The sequence below is a fragment of the Rhincodon typus genome, chromosome 2 (genome assembly GCF_021869965.1).
Source record: "Rhincodon typus isolate 14 chromosome 2, sRhiTyp1.1, whole genome shotgun sequence".
NCBI lineage: Eukaryota > Metazoa > Chordata > Chondrichthyes > Orectolobiformes > Rhincodontidae > Rhincodon > Rhincodon typus.
Genome location: NC_063333.1, coordinates 65219016 through 65240036, shown reverse-complemented (window position 1 = coordinate 65240036; position 21021 = coordinate 65219016). Strand labels below are relative to the sequence as shown.

Here is a 21021-nt window from a genome sequence, read left to right as displayed (position 1 = left end):
GCACTCTGTTTCAGCCCCTCTGTTTCTCGCACACTGTTTCAGCCCCTCTGTTTCTCGCACACTGTTTCAGCCCCTCTGTTTCTCGCACACTGTTTCTGAAATGAACCAGCGAATGACTGTCACCCACTTTGTTGAACTGAAGCAGGAGCAGTGTGTGTACATGTTCTGTCTGTCTGCAAAGAATAAGGTCCAATGCATTGTTAAATACAGCTTCCAAGACTCCTTAGTCCACCACACTGTGAGCTTAAGTGACAATCCTAAATTGGATTTCAGTGCAATTCTTTACATACCCACGATTATCCATCAAATGATGCCCAACTGCAGTATCACTTCTGGGCACTGGGTTTTCAGTTTGCAAGTATGGGCTAGTTGGGTTTGTCAGTACCTTGCTTGATGTGAACAGTGGAAGGATATGATTGTTTATATAATCTACCAGTCTTTGGTATGTTCAGCCTACATACTTAGCATTGGCACTGAAATTCATTTATCATTTTACTTATCTGTTTGATAGGCAGAATGAATTTATGGCTCAACAGTAACATCCTGTTGGAGGTGGACACCATTAATGTTGTTGCTGTACAGTATCTGTGAGAAATAGTTAGCTTCCACCTGTTACCGGGGTAATCTGAGGCAGACTGGTCACTTTTCAGGTCCAAGAGTGAACACTTGGGGCCTTTGATGAGTTTGCACAGTACATGCAGCGAGAAGTGACCAGAGGCGATACAGTATGGAGCTGCAGGAACACCGCAGGTCAGGCAGCATCAGATGAGCAGGAGAGTCGATGTTTTGGGCCGAGACCCTTCACCAGCCCTGATGAAGGGTTTAGGCCTGAAACGTCAACTTTCCTGGATCTCCAGCTCCACACTGTATTGACTGTGACTCCAGCATCTGCAGTTCTTGCTTTCACAGCAGGGCAGTCAATACCCTGCAGGATGGCTTTGATGTACCTATTACAGCATCAAGTTTGCACAGTGAACATAATGAATTCACCCTTAACATTACAATCTGGATGGTTGACAGGAAAAGTAACTGTTTAAAAAAAAAGCACTACTTGCTAATTTTAACAATGTACATTAAAATACACAAAAGAATTCAAAACAACCAATGCTCATTGTTTAGTTGGAATTTTGGTTATGTTTCTAAAGAATATGCAAGTTCAAGAATATTTAATAACTATACCAACTGAAGATAAAAACTGTTTTAGTAGAAAAGGGAAATGTAGATTTGAGTTCAACTGGATGACTGATTTGAATTACACACCTTGATGGCTGTCTGGTGTTAGCTAGAATGCTGCAATTACAGTTTAAGTTAATTATCTATCATTTGTGCCTTCTTGATTTTATTTTCATCAATTACAAACAAAAAGACAGATGGGTAAACACCTACTGTTGTTAACATGTTGTTAAATCTTAATGCATCCACAACATATGCACTTCTCAGGGATGGGCTAAAGAGGTGGGGGTGGAGGTTTTTGGGGGAGAAATTCCTCTCTGATTACCTCAGAAAATTGAAAGGAATTCAGAAGGTCACAACTAACAAAACTTGAGTTCCACAAGTCTTGTTTTTTGCCCCATAATTGGTAGCATGGAAGGATTCCATAGATTCCAATTCAGTGAGGAGGAGGCTTTGCTGAAATTGAGCAAATAGTAAAAGGATATCTGACAAGTGGGAGACATTCAAGAGTGTGATGACGAGAGTTCAGAGGCATTTTGTTCCTCTTAGAGTGAAGGGTAAGGTGGTAAGATTAAGGAACAATGGATGAATAAAAATATTGAGGTTCAAGTCAAGAATAAAAGAGAAACTTATTTTAGATACAGACAACTTAGTTCAATTGAATCTCTTAATCAATATAAAGCATTCTTTAAGAGAGAAATCAGGAAGGCAAAAAGGGGATATGACATAGCATTGGCCGATAAGGTAAGGATAATCCAAAGAGATTCTACAAATACCTTAACAGCAAGAGGGTAACTAGAGGGTCTTTTAAAGATCAAGGAGGTTGTCTTTGTGTTGAACCCCAGGAGATGGGAGAGATATAAATGAATATTCCGTGTCAGTTTTTACTGTGGAGAAAGAAATGGAGTGTAGAGAATGCAGAAAAATAAACGTTGATGTTTTAAAAACAGTTCGCATTACAGAAGAGGAAGTTCGGGAGGTCTTAGAGAATACAAAGGTGGATAAATCTCCAGCACCTAATCTAATGTATCCCAGAATGTTGTGGGAAGTAAGGGAGGAAATTATGAGACCCCTTACAGAAATATTTGCATCATCTATAACTATAGGTGAGATGCCTGATGACTGGAGAGTGGCTAATGTTGTACCTTTATTTAAGAAAGGTTGTAAGGAGAAACCGGGGAACTATACACCTGTGAGTCTGACTTTGGTTGTGGGGAAATTGTTGGAGATGATTATAAAAGACAGGATTTATGGACATTTAGAGAGGCAAAAATTGATGAGCGATAATCAGCATGGTTTTGTGCAAGGAAAATCATGTCTCACAAACTTGATTGCATTTTTTGAGGAAGTTACCAAAAAAGTTGATGATGGCAGAGCAGTAGACGTTGTTTACTTGGATTTTAGTAAAGCCTTCGACAAGGTTCCACATGGTAGACTAATTAGTAAAGTTAGGTCACATGGGATTCAGGGTGAGCCTGCCAATTGGATACATAATTGGCTTAACAGCAGGAGACACAATAATGGAGGAGGGTTGCTTTTCAGACTGGAGGCCTGTGACTCATAGTGTTCCACAGGGATCTGTTCTGGGTTCTCTTTTGTTTGACAATTATATAAATGATTTGGATGAGACTACAGAAGGCATGATCTGTAAGTTTGCTCATGACACCAAAATTGGTGGCATTGTAGACAGTGAAAAAGGTTTTCTAAGATTACAAAAGGATCTTGATCAAATGGGTCAATGAGCTGAAAAATGGCAGATGGGATTCAATCTGGATAAATGCGAGGTATTGCATTTTGGTACAACAAACAAGAGTACAGCTTATACAATTAATAGTAGGGCCTTGCGTGGTTCGGTAAAACAGAGGGACTGGTACATAATTCTTTGAAGTTTGCATCACATATAGACAAAATGGTTAAAAAGGTAAGAGATAACAAGGTGTAGAGCTGGATGAACACAGCAGGCCAAGCAGCATCAGAGGAGCAGGAAGGCTGACGTTTCAGGCCTAGACCCTTCTTCAGGAAAAATTTTTCCTGAAGGGTCTGGGCCCAAAACGTCAGCTTTCCTGCTCTTCTGATGCTGCTTGACCTGCTGTGTTCATCCAGCTCCACACCTTGTTATCTCAGATTCTCCAGCATCTGCAGTTCCTACTATCTCTGAAACATGGTTAAAAAGGTGTTTGGCATGCTTGCCTTCATTGCTCTCTGTCCTTTGAGTATAGGAGTTGGGAAGTCATGTTGAGGTTGTACAGGACATTGGTGAGGCCTCTTCTGGAATACTGTGTCCAGTTCTGGTCTCCTAGTTATTGAAAGGATATTATCAAGCTGGAGAGGGTTCAGAAGATATTTACCAGGATGTTGCTGGGTATGGAGGTTTGAGTTATAAGGAAAGGCTGGAACTTTTTTCACTGGAGTGTAGGAGGTTGAGAGGCAACCTTATAAAAGTTTGTAAAATGATAAGAGGTACAGATAGAGTTAATGGTAGTTGTCTTTTCCTTAGGATGGGGAATTTCATGACTGGGGGCACATTTTTAAGGTGAGAGGACAGAGATTTAAAAAAGACATAATAGGCAATTTTTTTTTACACAGAGGGTGGGTGGTTGGCATGTGGAATGAACTTCCTGAGGAAGTAGAGAATGCGAGTACAATTACAAATGTTTAAGAGGCATTTGGAAAGTACATGAATAGGAGGAATATGGGCCAGGAGCAGGCAGGTGGGACTAGTTTAGTTTGGAATTATGTTCAGCATGGACTGGTTGGATTGAAATGGTCTGTTTCCATGCTGTATGACTCTATCAGAGAACTGAGGATCTAGATTAGTAGCCTTATTTTATCTTGTAAAGTATTATCTTGTAAATTCACCCTTGCATTCATCACAGCATGAATCCAAACATTACATGACCAACCCCCAAGTTTATTAACAATTCCAAATCTCCCATGAAACTCTTAAATTATGTCAAAGTCTTGTTTTTGGTCACAAATAATTGCTAAGTCAGATAGAAAAGTATAAAGGAAGGGCTTGTAGCTTTTATTGTCCAGGTGAGTAAATTTTACTTTCTAGCTTTTAAGGATATGAAAAATATTTTTACACAATTATAATTAGACTTTCAAAGTCAACTGATTTTGGATTGGAAATCAGAGTGTTTACAATGGTTGAGATATTAAACACCTTCATGAAGCTCATATAGGCCATTATGCATGGCAGTAGATACACCACTATGTATTTCTATGGTCAGATTCTCATTGGGTCCAAACAAAGATTCAATGTTTACTGCCTTTGGCTCAGGTTTGAAGCATAAAGCTGAATCTTATGACTTTACAGCTAAATCTGAGTTGTGACGAATTTTTTGAGCGTTTGGTATCAGAAAACCTTGCAAGTTCTCTTGCTGTGTCTTACCAATCTAGCCTCATTAATTACCTCCTCGCTCCAATGGCATCTCTCATGTCCAATTTCCACCCCATCTTATTGCACTCCAGGAACAACTTACCGCTGCTGGATTATCCCAAAATTCACCGGTGCCCCTTGCACCCACATTATCTTTAAAAGCCTGCTGTGGACTCAGACAAGCACTGTCAATTTGGAACTGCACTGCACATTCTTTGTCATTTGCCCCGGACATGGCAGCCTTGGGAAACTGATGCCCTATTTTGTGGGCAGTGTGCTGGGGGCCCTGCTAGATGGGGTGGTGTGTAGGCAGGACAACTTCTTCATCCAGGACCAGCAGTGGAGTCCATGATACCAGACCATGCCAGTCTGATCTGAGGTTGCCCCCTTGGGTTAAAACAGTCTCAACCTATCTGGAGGAATGCCCAGCAGTGTAAAAAGATGATGAATATCATTCTCCACTCCAGCAGTGAAGGCGCCATCAGCTTCTCTCCAATACCTTATCCTTACTCTACTGCTGCTACTAAATCTACCTCCCACCAAGATGCATGCTACGCTCATTATAGCCTACAAACATCTTCCCCACTCATCCTCACCCACCAAACCCCATGAGACCACTAACAGTGCATGCCTCTGAGCTGTTTACTCATTCACTCAGGACACCTCCTCACCTGTACCAGCAATAACAGCTGTGCCACCCACGTGCATTTTCTGTAATACCTGCCTCTGTCTCTTTCCATGAGGAAAACAGCCGACAACAGGGCAGACAGAATTATAACAGGGGATATGCTGCCTACCATTTGGCTTCTCACTCCTTGTAAAGAAAGGATCCTGACTCTGACCACCTGAGCAGGCCGTGGATTGGTACTGGAGACTGCCCTTGACTTGCTGTGCTGGGAACACATGAGTGAAGGCTTTCTCTCTCTCTCCATTTGACTAAGGCCTGCTGACAACTATGACAATCTTCCTGATTTCATTTCTGTGCTAAACGGCACGGCCAGACAGCAGTAATATGAGACCACTCACTGGCTGATAGGGAAAAGCGCATAAGGCAAGGCAAGGCAGGTAAGCTGTGAGTATTTAGTGATGCTCAGAGTGAGAGAGTGTTATGACAAGAAGTGAAGAGCCCAAAGATGCAGTCTGCTCCAGTTCATGAGCTGGGTGTGTGTCCCTGAGTGCACAGTGTCCTTGTAACAGCGTTGAAATGATATTTGCTAGTGCAGCCTAACGTAAAGCACTGAAGTGCAGAACTGTCCTATAAGTGGACTGGAAATGTGCCATGTGATTTTAAAAAGGCTCAAACATATCGACGACAATGTCTGTGAACATGGGTTGTGTGTGACAGATACCCATTGAGCATGCCCTGAGGTGTTGGTGCCCAGTTTCCAACATGGAGGTTGTTTGGAGCAGGAAGAGAGCTGAATCTCCAGATGCTTGCTCTGATTTTCATGTTGAGTTTACCCATGTCTAGCTCATTTGGACAGTTTTGCAAGATGGGGAATTTTACTGAAGTGAGTCATGACATTGACAAGTTGTCCTCCCAGTCAGTAGGCATCTCACCACACCGCTTGTGAAAACCATGGTGAGTTGGTCCCGACCTTGAGATGGACTTTACTGCAAATGTCACAAGAATCTGCCTCACAACATGCCATAGCCCATGTTGTTCAGATGAAGGGTCACTGGACTCAAAACATTAACTTTGCTTTCTCCCCACAGATGATGCCAAGCCTGCTCAGCTCCTTAAATTTCTGTTTTCATTTCCAATCTCCAACATCCACAGTTCTTTTTTCAATTTGTTTGTTCAAACCCTATAAGATTCCACCCATAGAATTAATCATGGTGACATGATTAACAATGAACTCCCGCTAAACACACTGACTGATATGGCTCTGCCTATCCATAGCTGCCTTTGATTGTATGAACACATTATGCCAGATTGACATCAAGCTCCTGGAGAAGTCAGAATTTTCTCCATTTCTTCAACAACACAAATGCTATCATGTTCAAACTACACTAGAAAATTTATACCTCTTATACTGATTCTGTCTTGTTCTATGGTTTCTGGTTCAAACTGAACCTTTAGGTGCAATACTTTGTTGTCCTGTCTTATCCAATGTGTGTTCAAAACCAATATTCAGTCTATTACCAAGAATACTTACAATCTTATCCAGAAAATCCTGTTTTTCCATCTTGTCAAATGTGTGCATTTATCATCCTAAGACTCAAGTTGTCCAATCACTTTCGTCCCTCCACAACTTCACCTCCAGAAACCTTTTCAGAACTCTGCAACCCACAGCTTATGTTACAAACTGAATGACCTTTCTCTTTGCTGGCATTCACTGGCTCCATGTACCACAGTCTGGCAACTTTGGGCAGCATGGTGGCAAGCACTGCTGCTTCACAGCACCAGGGACCTGGGTACGATTCCACCCTCCGGCGACAGTCTGTACGGAGTTTTGCATATTCTGCCCGTGTCTGCATGGGTTTCCTCCAGGTGTTCCAGTTTCCTCCCACAGTCCAGAGATGTGCAGGTTAGGTAGATTGGCCATGCTAAATTGCCCATAGTGTCTCGGGATGTCCATGGGAAATACAGGATTACAGAGATTGGGGGGTGGGGCAATGTGGTGGATGGTCTTCAGACGGTCAGTGCGGACTTGACAGGCTGAATGGCCTGCTTCCACAATGCAGGGATTCTATGAACTTCAAAATGTTACACTTACCATCATTAATGCACTTTACGGCATTGGCGTACTCTAAATGCGTTATCTTTCTCCTTTAAAGTAGAAACCACCACAAATAAAACTTAGCTCGAGAATATTTTCTGCTCCATTCAATATTATTTGAAGGTACGAGAATGACATAAAATTGCCCATAATATTCTAAATAAGACATTCTAAACTTTATACAAGGTTGAAATAAACCACTATCCTCCAATGTTTCTAGAATTTAATTATCTATATGACTAACAGCCTCCGATATCTTTAGAGCGTGATCAATAATTACACCTAGGACCAAATCTGTTGCTTTTCTTGTCAAATACAAGTTACTTTGGAGGGTTTTCTCAGTGAGGCCTAGCACGTTTTCTCAACATCTTACCAAACCCACCTCTTTAACTATCTATCCCGTCCCCATGGCATTCCTCCCATCCAATTCTAGCCCCATCCTACCATGTGGCCTTCCTGGAACAGTTTGCCACTGCTGGGATATACAGAATTAACTGGCATCTCCTGCACCACACCATTTTAAAAAGCCCATTGTGCACCCAGACAATTACTGTCGGTCCTGAGCTGCTTTGCATGGTCCCTGACAGTTGCCTTAGACATGGCTAATGGGGGAAATTGCCACCCACTTTGCGTGCAAGGTCCTGAGCTCCTACAGGATGGGTTCGTGGAGAGGCTGGGCTCTGCCAAAGATCATTTTTCCACCCACCTAGGATATGCAAAATAAAAACCAAAAGAACTGTGGATGTTCTGGTTTCTCTCTGAGTTAACATTTCAGGTTGAGTGACCCTTCCTCAGAACTCCCCCAAGTTTTGAGGAGCAGTCACTTGACCAGAAACGTTAACTCTGATTTCTCTCCACAGATGCTGCCAGACCTGCTGAGCTTTTCCAGCAATTTCCAGACTATGCCTGCCTAGCCTCGAGTTGCCACCTGAGTTACAGTATTTTCAGCTGTCTGGAGCAATACCCAGCATGGTGGGAAGAAGGTCAACGGCCTTCTCCACTCTGCCAGAATAAGTGCCAGCATCTTTCCCCAATACCTCATGCTCACTCTCTCTGTCATTTCCCTCCAAGACTCATGTACTACCTCTCTCACTATTGCCTGCAGGATCTTTTCTCACTTGCTCTCACTCATCCTAAGCCCTGACACACTAACCCTGTGTGCCCTCTATGCTGCCTACTCACTCGCTCAAGACACCTTGTCACATGCATCAAAAGTAACAGCTGTGCCACCTATTTTCATCTTCCTTTATACCTGCCCCTCCTGCAGTCCAAGAGGAAAACTGCACCCAAAGATGCAGAAACATTCAATACAGCAGGTGGACTGCCTGACATTCAGGCCCTCACCACACAGGTGGACAGCATCCTGACTCTGACTACCCCACGTGGCTGTCTGACCATTTCCAGCCCCCGGATTGATATCGGAACTTCCCTTGACTTCCTTTGCTCAGACCCTCTGTGGAAACGCTGTGCCCCTTGACTGTGGCCTGCTAACAACTGTGACAAGTTTACTGGCTTTCTGTCTGCGCTAAACTGCATGGCTAGACAGAAGTAATTTGAGCTTGGTATCTCTGACTGAGGGGACAATGCATAAAAAAAGGAAAGCAATACAATGCAAAGCAGGAATGCCACGAGCAACCAGATAGGCTGAGTGAGTGAGTACCAAGCACTGAAGTGCAGAAGTATCTTGTAAGTGGTTCGGAGATGTGCCATGAAACACGTCACATGTCGGATGCGAATGTCTGTGGGCATGGGGTAAGATGTTGGTACCCACTGTCTAAAATAGATGCCCTTCAGAGCAAGTGAAGAACTGAAGTTGCCAGTTGTTTATTCTATTTCCATGTTGAGATTTATTGACATGTAGTTTCCTTGTCGTGCTTGGTAATATAAAGGAAGATGAATTGCTAATGAGTTGGGGAGTCAATAAGGCGTTTAAGCATAATCCCCTTTAATTGAGAACTCCCTGAAAAAATTGCCTCACTGTTCCTCAAAAACAAAAGGTGGTGTGAGATGCTCCTGATGTCAAGGTGGGTCTCGCAAGACTTTTCACACATTTCTGCCACAAATCACCCCACAGCCACATCAAACCCCCGAAAGATTCTGCCCATAATATTTTTTCTATCTTGGTTTAGGGACATTCTGATTGCATGTTATAGGTTACATTTGACTACATAAACGTCCTTTTTTTATTTGAGAATTGCTAAAAAAAAAACACATCTGGTAGAAGCTTATCATCTTACACTCATCAGGTTAATTCATAGGAACACTGATAAAGGGAAAAACAAACCTTGATATAGTTGAAGAGGAGAGCGCTGGCTTGTTCGCAAATGGATTCTGATTGGTAGAGGCATTGTCTTGGCAAATGCAACAACTGATGATTTTAAGATTTTAAACTAGGCAGGTTGACTCTGCTGATCAGGGATTGACCTGATAAATTAACCAGTAAATGGGTGTAACTTATTTTGTTGAGTTAAAACAGGCAGTGCATGTACATGCTCTTTTTGGTTGCAAATAACAGCACCCTGCATATTCATAAATGTAACATCCAGAGGCGATTATTTCTTGATCGTGAAAAAGTGCCCAGTTTACCCTGGATTGTGTCTTAAATGTGTGAGAATCAGGTGAACTGAGCTGTTTCACTCTGCTACTGTGCAGAACCAACAACAGTGGTATTCAAATAACAGGATACTGCTGTCAAGCCAAAAAAAAATTCTCCCTATGACACAAATGAGTAACATGGTATATGAATTTCAGTGCCAATGTGATGCCAGGAATGTAGGCCTCGTGTCCTAAAGACTGGCAGATTGTATCAAACAGCTTTTCCCTCTGGTTAATTGCAACCATCAAGGTTCTGACTGTACTGTGCTGTGAAACTCACAATAGTGTCCCACATCAGATGTGATTCTGAAACTGGATAATCTTGAGGAATCTTTAAGTATTATACTGACAACCAATTTAGGATTGTCAGTTGGGCTCATAGTGACTACACTTGTGTGTATTGGAAGCTACATATATTAATGCACAGGGCACTGTGCAGAAGTGCAAGCACTGTTTCTGTTTCCACTCCATAAAATAGGTGATAGCCATTCTTCGGTTCATTTCTCAAGGCAATGTTCTGATCATCAGAGTCAACCTGCTAGTTTAAACTTTAACAAGAGCCTGGCACTAATTGGTGTGCACTTCATGGCAACATCTCTACCAGAGTCCAACTGCCAACCAATCAACACTCTCCTCTCATACATGTATAAATGTTGTTTTTCACCTTTATTGGTACTTTTGCAAATTGTCCTAATGAGACAAAAGCTTTAACAAAGTGTGTTTTTTCCAACAATACTCAATTTCTGTACTATCAAATGACCATTTATTACTTCTCAGTTCATCAACTGAAACTGTTACGTTTACTTTCAATGTTATTAATCTCCAAGGGTTTGTATCTCAAAGCCCACAATAGGAGATTAAATTTGTTTTGAAATGTAATTATTCCTGTGCGAGTTTGGACTTGTGCAGTTTAATTACTGTTATGCATGAAACATGACTAATGAAAAAATAAAGACCAAATCAATCATTGTATATCCCTATCCCTGGGTGGGTGTAGAAAGCTCATGAATAAAGTGCTCAGTTGATCGATTGAGGTATGGAAATACTATATTAGCTGCAGGGAAATAAATAATTAAGAACAACTCATATAAGTTAGCAAGAAATGAATAAAATAGCTAAAGTTACAATATAATGAATTACCTTGTTATTCATGTTGATATGTAATGAGGGCCACTGTCCAGTCAGCTTACTGGCTTCAACTTCCAACTGCTTAAAACATATGCCAACCTCCTCATAGTGTGGAAGAACAGTTGAGCTCAACTCTAAAGATAAAAATAAAAGTAAATAACTAAATACAAATGACAGCATGAAATACTGGTAAGCTTTGTAAATATCAGAGGAATAATGACAACATTGGCTCTGAAAAGAAAAACCTCAGTCAATAAGAAATTTAACAGCAGTGAACACAATTTAAAAGAAAAAAAAACAAAATCAAATTTAAAGTCGTGATGCAATAATGATCTAAGATCTTGGGTAGAAAGTAACTTTTTAAGGTAAGTTACTTTGTTCTCCTCATCGGAGAATGGATACCTGCTGCCTGCCCAGAAAAACTCAATTTACTTTTCTCAGAATCCCTAAAATGCAGATAGAGGCCATTTGGCCCATTAAGTCTGCACCAACCTTCTGAAGAACATCACACATGCCCATCCCCGCAACCTCACATTTCCCACAGCTAACCCACCCTAGCCTGCACATCCCTGGACACTACGAGGCAATTTAGTCTGGCCAAGCCACCTAAACTGCACATCCTTGGACTGTGGGAGGAAACTGGAGCACCAGGCGGAAATCCACACAGACACAGGGAGAATGTGCAAACTCCAGACAGACAGTCACCTGAGGGTTGAATCAAACTTGGTTCTCCCTAGCGCTGTGAGGCAGCAGTGCTAACCACTGTGCCGACATGACACCCCTATGGAATTTAACAGAAAATCCTGAGAGAGATACCAAGAGGACTAGCCAGTGCAGAAGCACAGAGTCATATCCTCCCAGACAGGAAATCAAACAGAGCAAATTTGACAAGTTGATGTGTTTTTCTCCTCCAACTACAATCAGTTCGTGAGTCAGAATTCTTCTGTGGGATTCAGCAAAGTTTGCCCATATATGTGGTCAATGGCTCAGATGAATTGCTGAAGCTTCAACAGAAAGGAGTCAATAATCAGGTTACACAAGTTTTTAAACGCCACAGCACATGGTCTGTAACACCAGTAAACACATTCACTGAAACCTGGATGTCCACTGCATGTACAATCAAGAGAAACATGTCACTGGTGTAAGCTGAAAGCTCTAGCTTTCATGTCCAGTCAGGTTATAACCAGTGTCTGTACAGCCTTTTTACTTTGACTTTAGAATGTCTATCAGTAAAATATAGCAAGCCTGTTGAATGACTTTGTCTTATTGAGAGACAGGAGGGGCGTGAGAGAGGAAATCTAGGGGGAAAATGCACAATGCCCGTGACCAGATCCTAAAGAATAACAGTTTTTATTTACATGTCTATATTTTATGTTCAATTAGAAAATCTCCAAAATATGCTTTACACAGGCATCATTAAATCGATGAACATCTAGCCCAAAGTGAAAGGATGATATTACACAGACTTGTTTTGAAGGTGTTGGCAGTTGGGTGGGTAAGGGAATCTTAAACTCTATGTAAAAATCTAATGTTAGTTGCATTTAACACTGAACTGAAAACTACTGTTTATTTCTAATTTTTTCTAGCAATAAACAGGGTTTTACATGGTCTAAGCTGGAAAAGCTGCTGAAGTTGGTTAATTAAGGAAAGCACCTAAAATTGGTCTTTCTCCAACTGGTGTCAGCTAACCCTTTACTTTCAAAAGTATATAAATACAGTGCGACTTTGAACAGAATCCTATTAGTTGGGTGGGTAAGGGATGTATGAGAGTTAGGGTAAGGAGGTACTCCTTTGCTTTGAGATAGTAAGAACTGCCGATGCTGGAGTCAGAGATAACACAGTGTGGAGCTGGAGGAACACAGCAGGCCAGGCAGCATCACAGGAGCAGACATTTCGGGTCAGGACCCTTCTTCAGAAATTTTTTTTCTTAATATTTTTCACTCTGTAGGTTAATAAGCAGGTACTCTAACAAGCAAGAGATTATTTGTTTGGTGCCTCAGCTACTTGATGTACTTATTTACAAGTGTAGTCTTACCCTATTACAGGAACAAAAAACTAGCTATTTGATATGTATCTGTTCAGTAGTTAGTAATATTCTATGACAAAGATTGAAATAGATTGGACTTGGTGGCAAGGTTAATAAAATACACAAAAAATAAATAATTATTTTACAAAATTAAGTAATTAATTAAAACATATTAATGGCAGAACAGCCGATGCATCATTTGGAGCTTCTGCATGCCATTGAGACCAGAATAAACACATCATCTGCTGTACATGTTTGCAGCTCAGTTAGCTTCAGCTCACTGGTACCAGTGCAGGAACTTGATCTATGTTTTCTACCAACCCAAGATTCTGAAACTCAGGTATGTTGGGAACTTTGCACACTTCATAAAATCATAGCAGGGCTCAATTTCCAGCATGCTACCCAAGTGAGTCCTAATGCTTTAAGAGACTATTAGCTAAAACAGACTTGAAGATACGTTGTTAACCAGGTTAGGAAATTGGTTGTGGGAAATAGGGTTAATAAACAGGTAATCTAACAAGAAAGAGAGACTATTTTCGTACCTCAACTACTTGACAGAGTTATTAATGATTTAGTTAATGGGATAGAAAGTCACATATCCAAATTTGTTGGCAACACAAAGATAAACAACATTGCAAACAATGTAGATGAAAGCAAGCAAAGAGATATTGCTGGATTAAATGAATGGGCAAAACTAGCAAATGGATGGTGACAGGCAAAAGCGAGGTCATCCATAGTGGATCTAAAAAGGATTGAATGGGGAACTTTTTAAATTTTGAATATATAGAAACATTAGAGGTCCAAAGAGTCTTGAAGACTGTGTTCTAAAGGTCCAGGTAATCTTTCCACAACCTACATGGACACACAAGCAATGTACTCCACAGGGAACAAACAGCCTGCACAAATGCCTGACTCCAATCCATCCATCAAAGGCCCTCATAGCACAACAAACTGAAATTAGAAGGAAAGCTGAGTCCTGGATGCATATATTATTTAAATGTCAAGAGCAAGCCCTGTAAGTGAAAGGAAATTGCATCCTGGCTTTTTTATCTAGATGAATAGAAATACAAAAGTGGGGGTGGGATAGAAGTCATGCTTCAACTACACAAAGATCTGATTCATACTATGAGCTGTTGAGCATCACAGTTCAGGAAAAATATCCTGGCCTTGGAGGAAACGCAAGGTAGGTTTAATAAAGATAGCTGCAGTTCACATGTTGAAATAGAAGGAGAAATTACACAAACTAGGGGGGTACTCTTGGAATTTTGGAAGGGGAACAGGAAGGGTGCACAGAGTGAAATGCTGGGGAGTCTAAAGACTAGGGGGCACACTTCTTAAGAATCAAAATAGGAAACACTTCATAATCTCAAAGAATTGATTAGTTATGTCAGATACATTAGGGACATTTAAGTGACTCTTGGATAGGCACCTGGATGATAGTAAAATGAAGGGTATGCAGGTTAGTTTGACCTTACAGTAGGATAATAGGTTGGCACAACATCGTGCACCGAGGGGCCCATTCTATATTCTATTGAATTCACTTCCACAGCAGCCATTAAACTGAGATCAATTGTTAACTTTAAATCTGAGATTTATAGTTTTGTGTTAACTAAGAGTGTATTGGAAATGGGACTAACAGGGTAAATGGAGTAAGATCAACCATGATTTTGCTGAATGACAGAATAGGTTCAAGGAACTAAATGGCCTAATCATTACTATGCTCCTAGGTACATGATAATGCATCCATAACTTTAGGTAGAAAGGCAAGGGCACAAGGCAAACCTGCAATACAGAATGAAAATAAATATAAAAATAAGTTCAATACTATATCCCGTTGCTAATCACCGACAAAAAAAATCGGTATTTTCCTTACTTTATACTGTTAACACATCTAACTGATCCAGTTTAGAAAATCACTGTACATACTTTCTGACTATAAACAGCCTATTATTTGATGTTCCAAATCTTTAGAAACCATCTAAACCTCTCCAACTATCCCACAAGAAATAGGAGCAGAAGTAGCCCAGGAGCTTCGTCCAGACTCCTCCATTATTCAAGAAAATCATAGTTGAGCTGATCATGGCCTTGGCTTCACTCTCCTGCCTTTTACCCATAACCCTCCACTCCCCTGTAGATCAAAAATCTATGCAGCACAGCATTGAAAATATTCAATGAGCAGGTTCCATGACTCTTTGGGGCAGAATATACCAAAGCTTTCACCCTCTCAAAAGAAATTCATCCTCATTTCCAACTTAAATTGCAAACCCCTCATTTTAAAACTGTATCCCCTATTTCCTAGATTCTATCAGGGGTGAAACATCTTTTAACAATAAATTGTCAAGCCCTATCTGAATCCTGTATGTTTCAATAAGATCAGCTCAGTCTTCTAAACTCTAATGAGCTTAGTTTCCACCTCTCCACCTTTGCTTATAAGAAAGCCAGGGCTCAAGTAAATGCCATCAATGCAAGTATATCCCTCCTTAAGTGAGAGGAACATCTGCCTGCAGTTTCACCATTGCTCTGTACAGCTGTAGTAAGATTTCCCTTCTTTCATATTACAATCCCTCATAATAAAAGGCAACATCCCATTTACCTTTCTAACTACTTGTCATCCCTGCATGCTAAATTTCTGTGAGTCATATATGAAATCAACAAGGTCCCTCTGTATATCAGTATTCAACTGTCTCACTTTATTGAAATATTACAATGCATTTCTGTCCTTCCTGCCAAATTGGAAAACTTCACATTTTCCCAAATGTACTACACCTGTCAATTTTTTTGCTGCTCACTTATCCTATCAATATCCCTTGGAAGACTCAGTATCCTGCTCATATTTTGCTATTCTAAGTATCTTTGTGTTATCAGCAAGTTTGGCTGCAATGCATATAGACTCTTCAAAGTCACCAACATAGATTGTAAACAGTTGAGGCACCAGCACTGACCCCATCAGCACCCCATAAATTGCAGTGTGCAACCTGAATTGACACATATAAATCAATTCGCTGCTTCCTGTTAATCTTCCACTCAACTTAGATGTAGAATCGTTAAAAAAAATCTTTAAAAATAATTGTCAGACATGATTTTATTTTCGTAAAAAATACTGAGTTTACCTGATTGTATCATAGTTTTCTAAAAGTCCAGCTCTTACATTTGTAATAGTGGTTTCTAACATTTTCCCAACTGACCAGCAGTTTCCTACTTTTGGTTTCCCTTCATTTCTGGGAATTTTGGAAGATTACAACTGATGCATCCACTACCCCTGCAGCAACTTTGTTTTACACCATACAATGCAGGCCATCAGGTTAGGAGCACATTGTTTTTTAGCCCATTACTTTCCGAGTACTTTTCTGCAATGTCTGTGACTGTTTTAAGTTCTTCCCACACTTTTGACTTTTGATTTTTTTTTATTGTTATCATTGAGATGCTTTACTTGTCCCCTACTATAAAGGCATGTATGAAATATTTGTTCAAAATCTTAGCTATTTCCTTGTTTCCCACTCTTGTTTGATCCTCGAAGGAATCAATGCTCAATTTAACAATGACCTTCCTCTTTATATATATGTAGGAGCATTTACTATCTGTTTTTATATTTCTTGCTTTATTACTTTCATATTCTAATTTCTTCCTATTTTAAGTCATTTGCTGCTGATTTCTAAGTTAACAGTTATTTTTTGGTCTATCACTAATCTCAACATTGAAAGTCTTTTCTGTCAACTGGATATCATCCTGAACTTCAGTAGCGAGACATGGATGGTATATTCTTGTTGTTGAGTCTTTCTCTCTTCATGGAATAAATCTTTGTTCAGAGTTATGAAATAGCTCTTACATGTCTGCCATTGCTTCTTACAGTCAATTATAGCCAACTTTCCTCATACATCTGTAATTTAGGACACTGGTTTCAAATCCAAGTTTTTCAAACTGAAAGTGAAATTCGATCATGCTGTGATCACAGAAATAGTTGGAGAAACTCAGCAGGTCTGGCATCTGTGGGAACAAAACAGGATTAATGCTTCAGATCCAGTGACACTTCATCAGAATTTTGTTTTGAATTAAAATGTGAATTATTCAACAATTCAGATTTAAGCAATGCACACAACATGGCAGAGTGAGAACTTTGTCTTAAAAATGATCAGATTATTTTAATGAAGCAACTTCACATTATGAATAGATTTTCTTGAGACTGACCCATGACCCTCAAGATCGAATTAAATATGGATTCAAGCAAGTAATTTGTGTCTTGGGCTTTTCCTTTGCTGTCTAGTCAACTTTGGGAAGGAGCAGACAGAATTTACCTTTTTTTCTATCCACATGAAGAAGCACTTCATTATATCCTTACATTCATCATGTGTTGGCTGAAGTCAGAATCTCATCACATAGGATACAATAGATAAAAAGTACAGAATGCACTAAGCACAGAATTATTCCTTCCTGTATTTATAGCTTTGTGCCACATCACATTGGTCCACAAAAGCATCATAAAGCATGTGCACAGTTATACAGCTCATGTAAGATGCACAGTCAGGATATATCATGTGTCAGTGCAATATCCAAATAATTTTTTTCTGACAATAGAACTGCCAGCAGGATCCTAAGTGGTCTGTTACAGGCATTGATAGTTTTTGAAACAGGCACTGATAGTTTTGGAGTTAACATGATGGTTCCTCAATAATTGAGCAGCAGGAACACTACTATTGAGCCCATCATCTAAATGCAGTCCTGTAGTGCCTTTGAAGGATAGTACCGGAGCTGACTCAAGTAAAGCGGCAAAATCTCGTTAACAGTTAGTGAAGCAATAGGGACAGATAGAAAAGAATCAAGCTTAAATGATTCAAATGTTGAAAAGTGACTACCAATAGCAGCAATAACACATTGAATCGATGCAGCATTAGAGGCTGATGAAGTACAGCAATTTGGATGATGAGCGAGCATTTGGTGACAATTGTTACCCCTCACTGGGGTACTCTGCTGGAAATCAAGTCCTACGATTCACAGAGTTGTCACAGAGTTAAATATTTTAAGTAGTAAGTAAAATCCCTCAATTTACCTGTCTTTTAGTCCCAGATTGACAGAAAGAATGGACCAAGTTCCTGTTCTTAATAAAAATTGCTTTCATTGCAAATAAATAGATTCTAACTACAGATAAACAATTATGAACCACTGACATATAACTTTCCCAGCCAGAACTCTAACCCACTCATAAAGTGCCCTGTCTACACACACATACAGACAGCTAGATACGAACAAACCATGGGTGTTATGGGCAGAGGGAAAGACTGGATAGGCAGTTCACAGGGTCTGCTGTGGTGATCTTTTTGCTGATCAGAATGCTGTTTCTCAATCTTTCTTCTCCAGTTAATTTCACTTGTTTGCAGGAAGTAGAGAGTGACAGTGAAAGTCTCTGACTTATTAAATAAAATTCATAGTGTAAAACAATTAATGAGGGGAAATAAACTGGATATCTTCAGGCTTGAGATGCAAAGAAGAAAGAGTTCTTTCCCTTCTGAAGGTTTGATTCCTTCTGTACATCCTCCAAGCCATTCAGCTTCCTGGGAACCAGTCACACAGTTGTTGGTATGCAATAGGCCCTTATCATTTATAACTGGTGACTAGTCCATAGACCAAATAAGTTATTTGATTGTTTTCAGCTAAAGCTCCATTTGAACACACCCTATGGTTCAAGATTGAAGCCTTCTGGACATTCCCTCCTCTTGCCCTATGCATATCACCACTATGTTCTGACCAACATATCACTTTCCCATTTGACCTTTCCTAATGGCCTCACACTTGTTCCCAACTTTAAACATTCTTTCTCCTTCACATTTCTACTGCTTAACTGCTGTTTCTGTTGTTTTTCCATAATGTAGTTAAAGTGAATTGTATTTATATTTAACTGTTTATCAGGAATTACATAATTGACAATTCATTGTAGATCAGGAGGTATATTTCTATGTGATACATAGAACATAGAACAGTACAGGCCCTTTGGCCCACGATGTTATGTTAACCTATTATCCTACTAAGATCAAACTACCCTGCATACCCTACATTTTACTATGCTCCATGTGCCTATCCAAGAGTTGCTTAAATGTCTCTAAAGTATCTGACTCCACTACCACTGCCGGCAGCGCATTCCACACGCCCACCACCCTCTGTGTAAAGAACCCACCTCTGACATCCCCCCTATACCTTCCTCCAGTCACCTTAAAATTACGTCCCCTTGTAATAGTCATTTCCGCCCTTGGAAAAAGTCTTTGGCTATCCACTCTATCTATGCCTCTCATCATCTTGTACACCTCTATCAAGTCACCTCTCATCCTTCTTTGCTCCAATGAAAAAAGCCCTAGCTCCCTCAACCTGTCCTCATAAGACATGCCCTCCAGTCCAGGCAGCATCCTGGTAAATCTCCTCTGCACCCTCTCTAAAGCTTCCACATCTTTCCTGTAATGAGGCGATCAGAACTGAACACAATATTCCAACAACATGTCAAAATGTTCAAATATAGGATAGAGAAGTTAGTAAATTATTATTCATTTGGCAAAACATCCAAGTTTCTTAAAGTATTAAAAATCTAGCTGTAAGGACGGAGATAAAGAGACTTTTTTTCACCCAAAGAGTGGTGAGCCTGTGGAATTCATTACCACAAGAAACAGTTGATGCCAAAACATTGAATGTATTAAAGAGGCCGCTAGATAAAGCACTTGGGGCAAATGAGACCAAAGGTTATGAGAAGAAAGCAGAAGAAGATAGGCTATTGAGGTGGACGATCAGCCATGATTGTGATGAATGGCCTTCTCTGGCTTCTATCTGTGTTTCTGTGAATTTGTACTTGAGAGTCTCCATGTGTTAAATTTATAGATCAAATTCATGAAGCAAAGGCTGATGCAGAATTAAGGTGTTAATATTAAACCACTGCTTTGTTTAAAACAATGTAAACATGTTTTCAAATATATGCGTTGATTTTGTTCTCTGGTGTCGACTGACATTCAAGAGCACGTGCAGTAGAAGCAATAAAAATCAATCAATTTTTAAAAGCGTAATAAAAAGCGAGTAAACACAAAAATAGAAAGATTTAAATGAAAATATAGATTGGCACATGTGAAAAATTGTGAAGCAAAATAGCAATTGCTTAATTTCAAAAATAGGCTTTACTATAGTGCATGGAGGTGAGCACATGCAGTTGGAAATCATTGGCAGAACATTGGTATTAGCAAACCATAAGTGCCTTTTTTTATATACTTAAACTGTATTCCCTGTTGTAGCAATTTAAATCACATTTAACCAAAATTCCAATGAAAATTGTGATGAAAAGCGTGTATTGTTTATTAATACTTTTGGAATTTGAATTATTTCAAAAATAAGAGGCAGATAGATTGTCCTCAGTTCCGTGAAAGTTTTTCTTTCAAATAGGAGACAAAATCATGTGGACAATAACCTAAGGTCATCAGTTCCAACAAAACACATGACTACAGTCAAGTGGCTGCAGCAGAAATAGCTTCTAGTCTGTGAAGCTGCCAAGCCAGGAAAGATTCTATAAAAGTCCTCAAATTGTTAGAACTGGAAAATTTTAGATTCACAAAATTGTGAAACTTTCATGCCTGCAGACTTTGAAAGGAGTCCTAAAATTATCTTTGCAGTCAAAAGAATTGAAACTATAAGGAATCAGTTCATTGACAACTTAAAGAGTTAAGAGAGGAATCTAATTTCTCTGAATTTAAGTATCTGTAAACGACAACGTTGGAAATCATGTCAAAAGTGTATGTTGCTGTTTATGTTAAGATATCACTTAGTTTGTTTTTCCTCCCCCTTTTGTGTAATAAATCTATGTTCACTTGTTTAAGAAAATCTGCAGACTTAGGTGAATAAGTTCCAGTGGCTAGCCACCATGTTAACGGCTTAAAAATATTGAGTTCATGATCTTATCATTTCAAGTTTCATTCTTGCCCAGTAGGACCATAACAAAATTATGACTCTGTCCAAACTATTCCATGGCACTT

At 39.8% G+C, this 21021-nt stretch overlaps 1 protein-coding gene across 1 annotated transcript in view; it reads right to left on the bottom strand.

The window, feature by feature from the left end:
* LOC109935447 (band 4.1-like protein 4B) overlaps positions 1–21021 on the bottom strand; it is a 278476-nt gene that overhangs the window by 74950 nt on the left and 182505 nt on the right. The window contains exon 17 of the mRNA XM_048614210.1: positions 11014–11135. Within this exon, the coding sequence (XP_048470167.1) occupies positions 11014–11135 (122 nt within the window). The remainder of the gene's footprint in view (positions 1–11013; positions 11136–21021) is intronic.